The sequence below is a fragment of the Macrotis lagotis genome, chromosome 1 (genome assembly GCF_037893015.1).
Source record: "Macrotis lagotis isolate mMagLag1 chromosome 1, bilby.v1.9.chrom.fasta, whole genome shotgun sequence".
Lineage (NCBI taxonomy): Eukaryota > Metazoa > Chordata > Mammalia > Peramelemorphia > Peramelidae > Macrotis > Macrotis lagotis.
The window spans coordinates 877562865-877579307 of NC_133658.1; the positions used below are offsets into that span (position 1 = coordinate 877562865).

General features: G+C 40.1%; 1 protein-coding gene across 4 annotated transcripts in view; it reads right to left on the reverse strand.

Annotated features, from left to right (window-relative positions):
- Positions 1–16443, reverse strand: part of FHAD1 (forkhead associated phosphopeptide binding domain 1) — a 195336-nt gene that overhangs the window by 37207 nt on the left and 141686 nt on the right. For all 4 annotated transcript variants that reach the window (XM_074218380.1, XM_074218378.1, XM_074218377.1 and 1 more), the window contains 4 exons: positions 14162–14268; positions 11802–11958; positions 11362–11458; positions 2617–2734 (listed from right to left, as the gene is read on the reverse strand). In XM_074218380.1, the coding sequence (XP_074074481.1) occupies positions 2617–2734; positions 11362–11458; positions 11802–11958; positions 14162–14268 (479 nt within the window). The remainder of the gene's footprint in view (positions 1–2616; positions 2735–11361; positions 11459–11801; positions 11959–14161; positions 14269–16443) is intronic.

Here is a 16443-nt window from a genome sequence, read left to right on the forward strand (position 1 = left end):
CTTCTAGAATATCAGGACAATTTTCCTGTAGTAATTCTTTGAAAATGATGTCAAGGCTCTTTTCCTGATCATGACTTTCAGGTATTCCAATAATTTTTAAATTATCTTTCCTGAGTCTGTTTTCCATATCAGTTGCTTTTTCAATGAGTTGTTTCACATTTTCTTCTAATTTTTCATTTTTTTTTGTTTTGAAGTATTGATTCCTGATTTCTGGTAAATTCATCAATCTCCCTGAATTCTATTCTTTGTCTGAAGGATTTGTTCTCCTCGGAGTTTTCTTATCTCTTTTTCCATCTGGCTAATTTTGCTTTTTAAAGCATTCTTCTCCTCAATAACTTTTTGAACTGTTTTATCCATTTGACCTAAGCTGGTTTTTAGCATGCTATTTTCTTCAGCATTTTTTTTGGATTTCCTTGACTAGGCTGCTGACTTCATTTTCATGTTTTTCCTGCATCTCTCTCCTTTCTTTTCCCAGTTTTTCTTCCAACTCCCTCATTTCATTTTCAAAGTCTTTTTTGAGCTCTGTCATAGCCTGAGCCCAATTTCTGTTTTTCTTGGAGTCTTTAGATGCAGGAGCTTGTGCTTCCTCATCTTCAGACTGAGTATTTTGATCCTTCTTGGGTTCATTTCCAAAATATTTCTCAATAGTCTTCCTTTTGTTTCTCTGCTTACTCATTTTCCCAGCCTGGGCCTGGTTTGGGGTACTTCCTGAGCTTTTGGGACACTCCCACAAGGGTCTCAGTGTGTGAGGCTCTGTCCTCCCTCCTGGTCTGTGAATGACCATAAGTGCCCCCCTCTGCCACAGGGCCGAGGTGGGGGGCCCTGCTGTTCTATGGGGGGGCCTAGACTGTGATCAGGATCTGAATGTGGTCAGAACCCCAGAGTCCTGTTCCAGGGGCAGAGGACAGAGCTCTGCAGCCTCTCTTCACTCCCCTCCCTCAGCTCAATGGGCTCATGCCCTGGGGGCTCCTGCTTACCGGCTCCGCCTGCTTCGGTTTCAGATCTGGGCTGCAGAAAGACCAAGCTGCTCCCTGTGTGCCCCGAGGGCTGGGTGTGCTTGCTCTGGCAGAGGTCCCCCGCTGTTCCCCTACTTTGTGCTGGTGCTCCCCAGGGTGCAGCTCAGGACACTCCTGCGCTGCTGTGAGCTATGGCTCCTAGCGCCCTGGGGCTGCCTCTGGGAGGCTGAAGTTCTTTCACTCTGGCGGGCCACCCCTCTGGCAGGCCGCCTCTCAGATCCCGGGGAGCAGAGCCTTTCTGCTCTTTTCCAGGTTACCTTGAGTAGGAGAACTGCCTCACTGGGTCCCTTTGTGCATTCTGTCTCTTGAAAGTTTAGTTAGAGTCCTTAGTTTGTGAGTTTTTATCAGAGAGCTCCTAAGACTGGATCCCTTCTTGTGGCCATCTTGGCTCTGCCCCCTAAAAGGGTCTTTAGAGAGCTATCCAATCCCTCATTTTATAGATAGGGCAATAGAGCAATGAGAAATGACTTCTTCAAGGTCACATAGTTAATAAGGCAAGGCAAACCTCACAAAAATTAAATATGTTAGGTGATTCAAAAACTTGTGTCACTGTTAACTACTATGTTAGTCCATCATTCTTGAGGAGGACCTTGACATTAGGGAGATGATGCCATGACTTATAAGTGAATGAATTTAAGTGCTTTAAGTGCTATGCAAAGTCACCAGCCTTCTGGAGCCATTTGGGTCCAGTAGCCAGATATGGATCCTGATGACTGGAGATGGCCCTGGATGCAGTGGAAGACCTTGGTCTTTTTAAGCTAAGGTTTGGTCTAGGTCTCAGTTTATATTGAAGCCCATTCAGTGATTAAGCTAGGTAAGAAATGAGGCAAAGAATGACCCCTTTTACCTAAGAAAAGAACAAAAAACAATCTGAGAGGGAAAGATTCTCAGGGTTTCTGGCCCAAACACAAACAATTGCTAGTTACATTTACTCTGATCAGTCTGGGTCCAAATGGTCTTGTGGCTTAGCCTGGTACCTATTGTTGGCCAATCAATGAGAGCCAGAGTGATTTAGGATAGTATATAATATATTAGCATCTCTTGGAATCTGGCATATCCCATCTCTGGATTGCTCTCTATGCTAAGAAATTTTTACCCAATATGAAGCTCAAAGTGGTCTGTCTACGTCTTCTATTCACTGCTCCTGGTTTAGTCCTATGGGCCAAGCAGAATGGCTTAATTATGAATGGACCATTGAATGTTAAGAATAGACTATTAAAGGAACTAGAACTGTTTGAGTACTGTCTATGAAGCTGAGAAAAAGAAAAAAATATTCTAAAGAAACATTTGAGATACAGGTTCCTATCCCCAAATTAGATTAGTTTTCAGATTTGAGAACAAAACTGTTAACTCATTAAAAACTTTCTTAAGGTTAAAAAAAAGGCTCAGAGGAAGTTCATTGGTTGGAAGGCTTATGAAAAATCATGTCTAAGAATAACTTGGGATGGGAGAAGAAGGTATAGGCTGTGATCAGCATGAGTGAAGGGGCTACCCACATTGATGAGGTCACAGCTCTTCTTAAAAAGTATTTGAATCTTGAGAAGGAGAGCAGGGAGTGAATAACCAGGAGGGCTCTGAGAAGAAACAGAGGGAAACTTACTTGGACTAAGTTCCTTGATTTGACCCCGTAGTTCAGCCAGGGCATTTTTCTGGCGCTGAATGACTTCCTCATGTCGGTGTCCTTTGCATTTAGTCCCTAGTTCAATGAAGCTTGAAGCCTATTTTTTGGAATTATGAAGAGATAGGCTTAATTCTAGATAAGAATTACCTCACTCTTCAAGAAGCCACAACAGTCCCACTTCTTAGGAGACATACTGTCCCTGCTCACATTAAAAATAGCATCTTAGGCACATTAGTGAAAAGGGGAAGGCGTGAGCTGAGACAGCAAGTTGGCATCATGAAGGGACAGCATCAAAAGGAGGTTCTGTACTGCCACTCCAGGGCTCATGGGGGATGGAGTATGGCAGTGGGGAAAAGCCTTGCCTTTGGAGGATAGAAGTACAGATTCAGAGCTGCAATGGACCTTTGGGGCCATCAAGTCCAATCCTCTTATTTTCAAGATAAGGAAATTAGGCACAGAGAAACTAAGTCACATAGCTAATAAGTATCTGAGGCTGAATATGAACCCAGGTCTCATTGACTCTGAACTCAGCATTATTTCACCCAAACACAGTGGTTAGAATACTTGATGTCAGAAAATCTTGAATTCAGTCTTAGGCCCTTACTAACAATATGACCTGTGGTAAGTCCCTTTAATCTGTCTGCCTCAGTTTTTCTATTGGTAAAATGATCTGAAGAAGGAAATGGCAAACCACTCCAGTATCTTTGTTACCAAGAAAACCCCAAATAGAGTCACGATAAATTGGACATGACTGAACACATATCTCTTCCCCCACTTAGCTTGCTGAAGGATAAAGGATGAAACCCTTAGCTTGAGTTCAAATACAGGCTTCACTGGGGGCCCTGAATAAACTATTTTCCCTCTCTAAGCTTGTTTGTTCCTCTGTAGAATGAGGGGGCTGGACTTGATGTAGTCTCCAAAGTTTCTTCCTGCTCTCACTTTTCTGATCCTAAAAAAGCTCGGGGTGAGGGGTGGGGGAACTTCAAGCCTCAAGGCAGATGGTCACTGGTGGGAAGTTGAGAAAACAGTCCCAATTCCCCTGAAATTGCTGCTGATATCTTATTTTGATCCTCATTGACTATCCCAGAGTTTTTGAGCTTTGTGGATGATTTCAGTCTCCATTCTTTTGATACCCAAAATAGAGTTTTTAGCCTGCAATACTTTGGACTGACTTCTTTAGCAAAAGCCTACTTTCCAAACAATGGCCACCTGCTTATCCACTGACCACAAATGAAGCTGTTGTTATTCAGTCATGTCTGGCTCTTCATGGACCACAGCATGCCAATATGTCCCTGGGGTTTTCTTGGTACAGATAATGAAGTGGTTTTCTTTTTCACCTTGGTGACCTCCCCAAATAAAACACATCCTCCATGCTGATCCCAACAGCTCCCAGTCCTTATAGAAATCGTACCACCCTGCTTACTGTATCAATACCCTATAAAAAAGACTTGCTCTCTCCACTACCCATTGCTGGAGTCTGCTTGGACCTAGTCCCTGTTCTTTCCTTCAATAAACAGTTTTGCATTCACCTCTATTTATAGCACCATCTTTCTTTTTACCAAGGCTTTACCTTTTGACCTTTCACTTCTCTATTGGATTAGGGCAAATAGAGGTTGACTTGCTCAGGATCACACAATTATTTTCTGAGCCTGAATTTGCTATCTATCCACTGAGTCATTTAACTTCCTCCAAGGCAAGCAGAGATTAAGTGACTTGCCCAGGGTCATACAGTCAGTGAGAGTATGAGATCATATTTGAACTCAAGTTCTTCTGACTCCAGGTCTAGTATTCTGTTCTATGAGTTACTTAAATGACCCATGCTGAAGCTTCATCCAGTCCCTATTTAGGAGAGAAACTAGCCTCTTAAGTGACTTAGCTGGCATTCTGGAAACTTCATTTCCTTTCACTCAGCCAAAGGGAAAAATCATTTCTCTTGGGTAATTCTAACCTGAAATGACTCTAAGTCTTCTAAAGGAGTAGGCCCTGACCTAGGGGAATGGGGCCAAAGAACAAAGAATACTTAAGTCCAATGAAGTTGAAAAAAGAGAAAAAGTGATAACTGGGAGTTCTCCTCCATCCATTCCCCTGAACCTGATCAGAGTCTCTGATTTTTGTTCATGGATCCTCCTGGTTTTGGAAGGAATAAGAGGAAGGAAAGGAGAAGGAACACAGTGGAGAGACTGGGTGAAGAAGAAGGAAAGGAGGGATCCAGAAGATGAAGAGAAAGAATAAGAAAAGGGAGGAGGGATTGTTTTTGAGTTTTGGCATTGGCACCTAAGTATGAGATACTGTTCTGACTCCTCCTTAATCTTCTAAATAAAGTCTTTGTCTAGGTTTTTTTTTTTCCTTCAAAGCTCTTCCAAAGATTCTACTTGTGATTCTACTTCCCTGCTTTGAAAAAATCACTAAATCTCCATCTAAAAGGAGTTTCTTAAGCAGATTCTGACTTTGCTATTAGTTACCTAGATGATCTTGGACAAATTACATCATCTTTCTGAGACTTAGTTTCTTATCTGCAAAATGAGGTTGTACTTGATGGCTACTAAAGTCCCAATAATAATAATAATACATGACCTTATGTCATATGATATTTCCTTATTAGGCAATAAATTGGTATAAATGGTTGCCCAACTTTTAGCTAAGTAATTTATTCCACCAGTCCTTGGAAGGTGAAAGATTTATCTCATCATCAGAAAGAATGTCAGTCCTTCCTTGTGAACCAATGGATCTGAGTCAAGTGGGAAGCAAGGTTTAGAACATGGGTGAGCAGAACCTGAATAGCTGAGCCAAAGTCTAGATCATGGATAGACAGGCTTGTTGAAACAAGGTCTAGAGCACAATTAATCAGAAGCAGAAGGGCTAAGCCAAAGTCTAGAATGAGTTGCAAGAACCAGGATAGGTAAAGCCAAAGTCTAAAAGGTGAGTGATGAGGACCAGTATGATGAGGTCTAGAACATGGGTGGTATGAACCAGGATGGCTAAGTCTAGTTCTAGAACTCAGGTGGATCAGAACCAGGATGACTAAGTCAAAGTCTAGAACATAAGTGATCTGAACCAGGTCAAGAACAAAAAGGGTTAGGATCAAATTTCTTGAGCTAAGGTCCAGAGTACAGATAGAACCAGGTTTGCTAAGGCAAATTCTAGAACCAAGGAAGTTGCCATTAATTTTTCCACCTATAGTCAGGAACACTGTAGGTTGGGGTAGACCTAGACTCACTGCTATGGAAATATGGAAGAACTGGAAAAGCAGATAACTCAGCAGAAAAGGGTCTAGGGTATCAAGTACCTGAAAATGATCACACCTTCTAGTTTATTCCTTATGTGCACAGCCTGTCAGACTCTTCACAGGATTTAAACCCTTTTCTTCACTATTCACAGGATTTAAGAGTTGGAAGGGACCTTTAAAGTTAGGCAGCCCAATTTACTAATTTTACAGAAGAGGTAAATTGAGGACATAGGAAGTTGTGTTTTGCCTAACCTCTCACAAAGTGGAAGTATCAGAGAGAGTTCATTTGGATCCCAGATCCTCAAACCCCAGAGTTACTATTTTTATTCTACCATGTGACTTTTCTGGTCCAACTCTCTCTTCCAGATGAGAAAACTGAACCAAAGAAGCTTATAATCTAATAGGATAGGAAAGACTTGGTGTAGGGATGGGTGAAGATGAGGGAGAGGCAGCAAATGGCCATTGTCATATTTGTTCAATGAGATCTTCATTGATTCATAGAAATGAGCTAGTAAGGTCTCTTACTAATCATCTAATCACTCTTCCAATTTTTGATGGGAGAAATGAGATCCAGAGCACAGAAATGACTTGCCTCTAAGTCACAAGGAAAAATTAGTGTCATGGCTAGGAGTTGAACTCAGAACTCTGTGCTCTTGTTAAGAGTTTTTTCGATATTTTTCTCACAGTTGCTAGCTGTATTTTCCTTTATCCTATTCCCCCACCCACCCACCCCATTTACTTTATTCTCTCTCTTCTTTTACCCTGTCCCTCCTCAAAAGTGTATTGTATCTGACTACCCTCTCCCATGATCTTACCTTTCTTCCATCACCTAAACAACCTTCCACTCCCCGTGTCCTCTTTCTTCCATTCCTTACCTTCCCTAGTTTCCTCTAGGGTAAGATAGATTTCTATATCCAATTTAATGTATATGTTATTTCCTATCTGAGCCACTTCTGATGAGAGTAAAGACTCACTCCCTGCCCCGCCACCTTTCCCCTCTTTTACTCCATTGCAAAAGCTTTTCCTTGCCTCTTTTATGTAAAATAACTTACCCCTTCTACCTCTCCTTTCCTTTTCTCCCAGTCCATTCCTTTCTTTTCCATTAACTCCATCTTTTTAATATATTATACTTTCAAATTCAACTCCCTTCTGTATCTTATCTTATCTATATATGCCCAGTCTAACTGCCCTAATAAATGAGAAAGTTCATATGTTATCAGTTTCATTTTCCCATGCAGGAATACAAACAGTTCAACATCATTAAGTTACGAAGATTTTTTTCTACCATAATTCCTGTTCCTAGATAATTGTAGCACACTTGGATGATAGATTTAGAACTGGAAGGAACCTCTGAGGGTCTCCAATTTAACCCATCATTATATATGCATATATATATATACATATATACATATATATATATATATATATATATATATGTATATATATATATGAGGAACAAGTCAAAAAAAGGGTAAGTGACTTGCCCAGGGCCACATAATATAATAAATGTCTGTAATGTGCTTTGTAAATAGTATCCCTACAACAACAATGAGAGGTAGATGCTCTTATTAGTCCCATTTTACAATGAGGAAACTGAAGCAGACAATTGTTAAGTGACTTGCTCAAGATCATACAATAACAATAAAAGTTGTCAAGTGTGTTGCAAATAGTAACCTTACTTTATTATCTCTATTTTACACATGAGGAAACTTAGACAGAAAGAAATTAAATGATTTGCCTAGGGTCACACAACTAGAGGGTGTCTGAGGCCAGATTTGAACCTTGGTCTTAGTCTTCCAGACTTTAGTTTCATCTCTCCAACTACCATTTTATATTGTTCCTTATAGCCTTCTAGGAATTTCTTTTAAAGAAGATGGTGTTTCTGATTTTCTTTTTTGTTTGTTTTTGTTTTATTTTTTTCAAGACAATGGGGTTAAGTGACTTGTCCAAGGTCACATAACTAAGTAAGTATTAAGGGCCTGAGGTTGGATTTGAACTCAGACTTTCTGATTCCAGAGCAGGTGCTTTAACCACTGAGCCACCTAGCTGCCCCAGTTTCTGATTTTCTAATCAAGCCCCTTTGCCTGTTTTGCCTTAGAATGCAGGAAGGAGAGTGAGACTAGAATACAAAATAAGAGAAGATTTCTCTCTCTCTCTTCTCTCTCTCTCTCTCTCTCTCTCTCTCTCTCTCTCTCTCTCTCTCATTCCTCTCTCCCCAGCTCCCTATTTGCTTGTAGAGAGAGCCTGGGTAGGGGTAGTCAGATTATTGGAACTAATCCCCAGGGCCAAGTACTTTCCTCATCTCAGGTCTCAGGTTAGCTTTGAGAGGGTAAAGTGAGGCATCTTTTTGCATTCTAGCTCTCATAACAAGCTTTGGCAGAGGCTGCCACATTCCTTGCTTTCAAGCACCAGGTTATTATTGGTGTCTGGGGAAAGGTGCTGTGGAGAAAAGGAAGAAATTACGTGGCATATCATTTCTGGCAACTGAATGTTGATTCAAAAGGTTTCATTATAGATGCCTTCCATTTCTATCAAGCTAATCAGGTTGGGAAACAAATAGTTCTCTCCTCTTTCTGTGGCATAGAAAGCTAATGACTTAGGATGGACTGCATCCTACAATTAGCTTATTAAGGACAATATTTAGCAACACACATCTTGTAAGAGGGATCCTTCTTATGAAGGAGAAATCTCTTTCCCCAATCCTGTTTTTCATTATTCTCCTTCCTTGAAGCAAAGAATCTCAGGCTTGGAAGGTCCTCAGAGGCTTCCTAGGATTGTAAATCCAGAGCTGGAAGGGATTTGAATAAAATCAAACACAAATTGTACAGAAGAGGAAATTAAGGTCACAGAACAGAAAGTGATTTGTCCAAGGTCACCTAAGAAATCAGGTTCTCTTACTCCAAGTTCACCTCTCCATTGTATCATCAACTCCTTCTCTTCTTAACCCATAACCAAATGTACTCTAAAGGGGATTTCAGTTGTATTTGGTGAGCACAATTCCTCTAATTCAGATGAGTTATCTCCTCTGGAGCTTACCTACAGAGTTGCCTAGAAGTGAAATGACTCATCTAGGCACATGTGTCAGAGGCTGCACTACAAAATTGGAAAATAGTATGGCAAAAACTACATCTTACACCCTGTACCAAAATAAGATCAAATTAGAAACGGGATTTAGATATAAAGGACTATACAATAGACCAATTAAGAGAACGAGAAATAATCTATTGAATCTATGGAGAGGGGAGAAATTTATGATCAAACAAGAAGTAGAGAACATTACAAATTGCAAAATGTATAATTTTGACTGTATTAAATTAAAAGGTTTTTGTTCTAATAAAACCAAAGAAACAAGATTAGAAGGACAACAAAAAGCTGGGAAACAATTTTCACAGCCAGTGTTTCTCATAAAGTCACATTTCTAAAATATATAGAGAACTTAATCAAATTTATAAGATTACAAATCATTCCCCAGCTGATAAATGGTCAAAGGCAGTTTTCAGATGAAGAACTATGAAAAATGCTCCAAATCATTAATGATTAGAGAAATGCAAATTAAAACAACTATGTGGTACCACCTCACACCTAAGAGATTGACTGATGACAAAAAAGGTAAATGAGGGAGAAGATGGTGGGAGGGGATTGGGACATTAATATGCTACTGGTGGAGTTGTGAACCGATCCAGTCATTCTGGAGAGCAACCTGGAGCTATGCCCAAAGAACAATAGAACTGATCATACCTTTTGACCAAATACTAAATACCAAATATCAAAACTAGGTCTGTATCTAGAAGAAATCATTAAAAAAAATGGGAAAAGTCTCACATGTTCAAAGATATTTATAGCAGAATTGGAAGTTAAAAGGATGACCTTCAATTGGGAATGATTGAATAATTTATAGTATATGACTGTTATGGAGTACTAATGACCCATAAGAAATCATGAATGGTCAGAATTCAGAGAAGTATGAAAAGAATTATATGAACTGGTGAAGACTGAAGGGAGCAGAGTCAAGAGATCATTCTACACATTAACACCACATTGTAAAATGATCAACTATGATGTATGCAGCTCTCTCTGCATTTCAGAGAAACAAGGACTACATAGTCAATGCCATCTACATCCAAAGGGGAAAAAACCCATGGAATTTGAATGTATACTATGTTCATTTATTAAAAAACTTCTCTTATGCTTTTCCTTATAGTTTTATTTTTTCCTCCATAGTCCTAATTCTTCTTACCTAAAAAGACTACTATGTTAAGCACAAATGCATATGTAAAACTTTTACCAGACTGGTTGCCACTAGAGGGAAGAGAGGGTGATAGAAAAGTGTATAATTTATGAATTTGCAAATGAATGGATGTTGAAAAAATATTAAATATATATATATATATATATATATATATATATATATGAAAATCAGGTCTTCCTGGCTTTGAGATCAGTTTTCTGACCACTCTACAAGCTTGTTTCCATGTTTCTCTGTCCCAAACTGACCTCACTAATCCCTGGCTTCTGTTCTCCTTTTATCCTCTCTTGCTTCTGCTTTTGGTCATGGTTTCTTATAAAAACTAATAATAAATTTTATAACTAGAACAGATTCCCCCTTGCTCCCAGATAGCTCCACTTTTTCTATCTTTGCCATCATCCCTTCCTTCACAGAACATTCTTTCTTCTATGAAGTCTGTCCTGATTTCTTAATTAGAAGTGATTCTATCATTCTCAAATATTTGGGGGGGGTCACATTTTTGGACCACCCCTATGTATCTAATCATTGTAAGAATTGTTCCATAGTCCTTTATATACATGTCTCATCTCTGGTAAATGTTACCTTTATTTTTATGCATCTGTTTCTTTCCCTTTTCTCCCTAAATATGCTCCTTGAGGGTAGCACATTTCTCATCTTGGCAGTGTAATCAATGTAACAAACACCTCCTATGTTGTCTAGGGGGGTTGAACCCCAAATCTCCCCTCAGCCACTTACTACCCATGTTACCCTGGGCAAGAAACGTATTTGGGCTCCCATTTCTTCATCTGCAAAATAAAGGGGTGTCAAGATAGTCTTAAAGGTCTATGCTAGTTCTAGATCCAGTACCCTGTGATTCTTTTCTGGATTTCAGTTTCCTTATATGCAAAATAGGGTGGGAGTGGGGGTTCCTTCCATGTCTAAATCTATGATTCAATGATCCTGTCATCTCTAGATAATGAAATTTCAATATAATTGATTTCCTTTGTAAAACTCTGGATTTTATTTTATTGTATTTAAAACAATATTCTGAGCAAGGCTTTTACCAAGGGGTCAGTGACAGAGAGAAAAAAGGGTAAACATCCCTGGACTGGGGGATCAGGAAGAACATAGGGATTTCTTATGTATAGTTGGTGCTCTGTGAATATTTGTTGAATTAGATTGAATAGATAGTGATAGAAATCACTAAGTAAGCACCCATACTCTGTGCTTTTGGGTCCCCACCAGCAGGAGGCCATGAAGTGGGGTTACTCACCTCCTGGTTAAAGATGAACACATCAGGATCATTATCCACTTGTATCTCCACATCACACATCGTGCAGACCTTTTTGGTTTCCACAGGGGTGGAGCTCCTGCAGCAAGAGGGAGTGGGAGGAGCTTTTAAATATGGAGCAACTGAATCAAGTTTAAAGGATTGAAGACCCTTTTGGTGAGCACCACACCCTACACATCCAGATAAGAGTAGAGGGAGCTGTATTTCCACTCAGATGTTCTGGAGAGTGGAAGCTCCCTGAGGGCAGAAATCACTTTGTTTTGATCTTGGAGACCCAAAGCAGGAGAATCTCTTCAACTATTTCTTGTCCATGCCCTCAGGTATGTCACTGAACTTGGTGGACACTCCTTAAGAATTCCCCCAGACTCTCTAATGCCTCCTACAGGGCTGTCCTCCACAGGGCTTCAACTATGGGCACGTACCTTTGCTGAGCCTTTAAGCTTTCTATCTCTTTGTTCTTCTGGTCTGTGAGGTTAGACATCTGAATCAGCTTCTCCTTTACTTCCTTCAACTCCTTTTTCTGTTGCTGAATCAGAAGTTTCTGCCCCACTTCTGCTTTTCTCTGCTCATCAAACTCTTCTGAAAGGGACAGGAAGATTCACACCTGAAAACTGATGAATGGATAATGCAGGGCAATCCCCCCGGTCCACAGGAACAGAATGGGCAGAGATAGATATATTCTAACTTAAGCCACCATGAGAGGTTGAGCATTAAGGAAAAAGAGAGGGAGCAAGAGAGGTTACTTGGGGAATCAGGCCCCCCCCCAGAACAGGCTAGCTTCCCAAAGGGGAAAAAATCAGGGGATAAGCAGTAATAAAAGGTAATGGGAACTGGAGAGATTATTTGGGGATGAAGCTCCCTAAGAGCAGAAGGTTATTTAGGGAATCAGAGACCCCCCCCCCCAATCCAGATCTGGAGCTAGAAAAGGCTTCAGAGGTTTTCTACTTCAAAATTGTGGCCCAAGTAGGTTTAGTGACCCTAGGATTATAGATGGAGAGATGGAAAGGACTTTGGAAATCATTTTGTCCATCTTCTTTTTACAGATGTGGAAACTGAGGCCAGGAAGGTTATATTACTTATCAAGCAACTGGAAAATTTGTTTGTTTTTTTCATACAACCAAAGGGAAAAAATCATTCATGTTGGCTGAGTCTAGCCAGAAAAGATTTGGGTGATTTTCTGCAGGTATAGCTCCTGATTCAGGAGATCATAGCTCAGAAAATGTTTGAAATGTTGAAAACAGGGAGAAAACCAATGGCCAAGAACCACCGCCTTCCATCAAAAATGACAGTCTGTCTTTTAAGCTTGCCCAAGACTGCTACCCTTGGGGCCTTCTGACTTTGTCAGGGCTGAAAGAGAAAAAAAAGGGGGGGGAAGGGAAAGAATTCAAAGGAGAAATAGGTGGAAGAGAAGTAAATGGAAGTATGGCAGAGGAGAAATGAAAATAAAAAGATATGGAGGAAGAAGAAGGGAGAGGAGGAGAATGAAGGAGAAGGAGGGGGACAGAGTCTTGAATATTAATGCAGAAACCAGAAAGTCCTGTTCTTGCTGCTCCTCCCCACTCACCCTCTCCTCTCCTTTAAGAAATGGTTTAACTATGAGGCATAAAATATTGGCCGTTCTGACTGCTTAAAAGTAGAAGATGTAATTCCCAGACTCTCTCCCTCAGAGAGATGGACTGAAACTTAAACAAGATCATCATAGCTGAACTAGCGGGGTGGTCTAATAGCTTAAGGCCTGAAGGTCAATAAGAACTGAACTTAGGACTCCTCTCTGGGTTTCATTAAGATTCTATGATACTAGGGAGCAGCTAAGTGGTGCAGTGGATAGAGTATGGGCCCTAGAGTCAGGAGGACCTGAGTTTAAATCAGATCTCAGATGCTTAATAATTGCCTAACTGTGTGACTTTGGACAAGTCAATTAACCCCATTGCTTTAAATAAATAAAATTTAAAAAAAGATTCTATAATATTGCGATTTATAGAATGACCTTAGGCCCTATAAGATAAGCGTTATTTCAAGATTTTTTCTTCAAGAATTTGTAGGTAAATCACAGCATTTAAAGCTGAATAGAAATTGTCCTCAGAGGGACTTGAAAGATTGGAAATGTCAAAACTGGGAGGGTCCTTAGTACACAGAATGTTAGACCTGGGAAGGAGGAATCTTAGAACATGGAATGTTACAGTTGGGAGGGGCCTTAGAACACAGAATGCCAGAGTTGGGAGAGCACTTAAAATACAAAACTGGAAAGGATTTGAGAATAGAGACTGTCAGAGGAAAGAGCATTCTTAGAACACAGACTGTCAGAACTGGGAGGAGCTTGAGAACAGGAAATATCATAGCTGGGAGAAGCATTAGAACATAGACTGTTAGAAGTAGAAGAGAAAACATAAAAATATCAGTTCTGGAGTGGATCTTGGAACATTAAGTATCAAAGGGACCAACTTTCACATTTTATATATGGAGAAACTGAGACCCAAAGAGAAATCAAAATATCATCAATTATCTACATAACGAGACAATTCCCTCTGGCAAACATCTGTAGTATAGGTATTGATAGAAGGGAAATAGTCACTGTGTAGAATTTTGCCTTAGATGCCTCAGTCTTAGAGTCAGAGAATTTTAAACACCGTGTGGGCTTTGAATTCTCAGCAAAAGATCTGCAAATGAAGAGGAGAAAACATTTCACCAGTGACTTGTAGCTTCAGAATTTCCAGATACCAAAAAATCTCCTTTGTCCTTCTTTTCCTTATGGCATCTTGGGATCTTTAGTTTGTGTACGTACTTTTTAATGTAGATATTTTGGTCTGGCTTTTAGAAAGGTCTGTTTTCAGGTTGTTGGTGAGTTCATGCTGGGAGATGAGTTGTTTTTGGACAACCATGAATTCTTCCCTGAAATCAATGAAACAGGGTTAGATCAGATCTTGTCCCATGTGGTTTCCTATGAAAAGAATCTGTCTCAAGGCAAAGTCTGAGAGACTACAATGAGAACTCTGTTTCATTTTTTTCAAAGCTTGATGAAGTCTTCCGTGTTTGTGTGTGTGTGTGTGTGTGTGTGTGTGTGTGTGTGTACTAAACAGAGCAATTTCTAGGGTGCTGTTCAGGGAAATCTTTGGTGATCATTGGAACAGGGAACAGAAAACAAACTCTTCATGAAATGAAAGGGCTCATGGTACAGAGAATTTCATAGATAAGTAGCAACATAAGCTATTAGAGCTAGAAGGGGCCTTATAATATGAAATATTAGAACTTGGAGCAATTTTTAGAATATGGAATGATTATAGAACCTAAAACACCAGAACTGGGAGGCATCTTATGACATCGAGCTCAATCACACCATTTTGTTACTGGAAACTGAGGTCCAGTGAGGGGACATGAATGCCTAAATTCACACCAAATGATCCTAGCTCTTCAAACTACAGGAAATCTAGGGATGAGGTTTGTTGCATAGCTAACAATAGGGATGGGAGAAAATAACTCTATAATTATGCTGTAATGATTTTTACTGATGATGTGTAATGGAGTGGTTCTGTATGAGAAATGATTCTATATATTCTGCAAAATGAAAAACTAGGCCCTGGGGCAGACAAATGGGAAAATTGATCTAGACCAGGGTGGGGAAGCTTTTCGTTGCCAAGAGCCATTTGGATATTTATAACATCATTAGAGGGCCAAAATTTAATTAATTCATCTCTAGAAAGCAGCTACATTTATTGAATTTTGAGTCCTGCCTGTGGTTGCCTTGGCAACACAGACCAAATATTCCTTGGGCCGAACATTCCCTGCCCCTGACCTAGACTGAAGAAATGGACATCTTCCAAAGTCAAGGATTGATCTGTCAGTTCAGTGACTGGAATTTGATATTAAAGTCAAACATACAAGAAGACTGGCCAATGTCAATGGACTTTATTTTATTTTTTAACCTTTTGACTAATCTCATCCTATACTATCTTTTCCATTACTGTGAGCTCCCTCAGTTTAAGGTCATAGTATTTATAGTCAGAAGGGACTTTAGGACATACAGTGTCAGAGCTGAGAGGGCCCTTAGAGAATATCAGAGATGAGAAGGGCCTTAGAACACAGAATAGGATCTTAGATCACAGTATGTCATCATTGGAAGAGACCTTAGACCACTGAAGGTCAGGCATGGGAAGGGTCTTAGAACACTGAAGGTCAGGGTTGAGAGGGCCTTAAGATACTTAAGGTCAGGATTGGGAGGGCCTTAGAACACTGAATGTCAGAAGTGGGAAGGCTTAGAATACAGGAGGTCAGAGGTTGGAGAGCCTTAGAACACTGAAGGTCAGGATTGGGAGGACCTTAGAATAATGACAAGGAAGAAAGAATTCATTTAAAAGATCGACTCTGACCTTGAAGAAGTTTTAGGAATGGAAAGGTTTATTTGAGTATTGCTGTAAGGATTACTTATTGATTCCCTTTTATGTTAGGCAAAGGAGGAGTAAAAGCAGTTAGAAGTCACTGATCCCCTGAGGGGATTAGTAGCAGCTGTATCAGTATCAGCATTAGGCATCAGCATTATTAGCAACATAAGCTGTCATGAGAAAATGAAAAACATAGGAGCATGAGATCACACTCCCCAAGATCAGACTAGCTTCACTGGAAGACAAGCAACTCACCTGAGTAGTGGTGAGCTTTTAATGGGTAAATAGGGAAATGTAAGGGTGGGTGGGAGAAGGGATAGCTCAGAGAGCAGAGTTGAAGCAATGAGGGATATACTGCTCAAAAGACTTGAACCTTTCAGGCTAGGTCAGGGATTCATTGTTTTCTTGATAGTGTCTTGTCCTTGCTAGGGAGGGGGCAAGGTACTTTACTAAAAGTTCATTGACCCTAACTTGAACTATGGGATGGGATAGGGTTGTATATTGCCTTCAGTAATGCTAAATGGAAAATACAGGATCAGAAGGAACAGATTAATTATAAAACACAGTTTTCTGTCCAATATTTCCTCTACTACAAGAACACAGAAGATCAGAGTTGGAAGGGGCTTTAGAACACATGCCTTTTTCTTAGTGTTCCTTAGCTTTTCTCCATGTTTCCTGGGAATTTTCC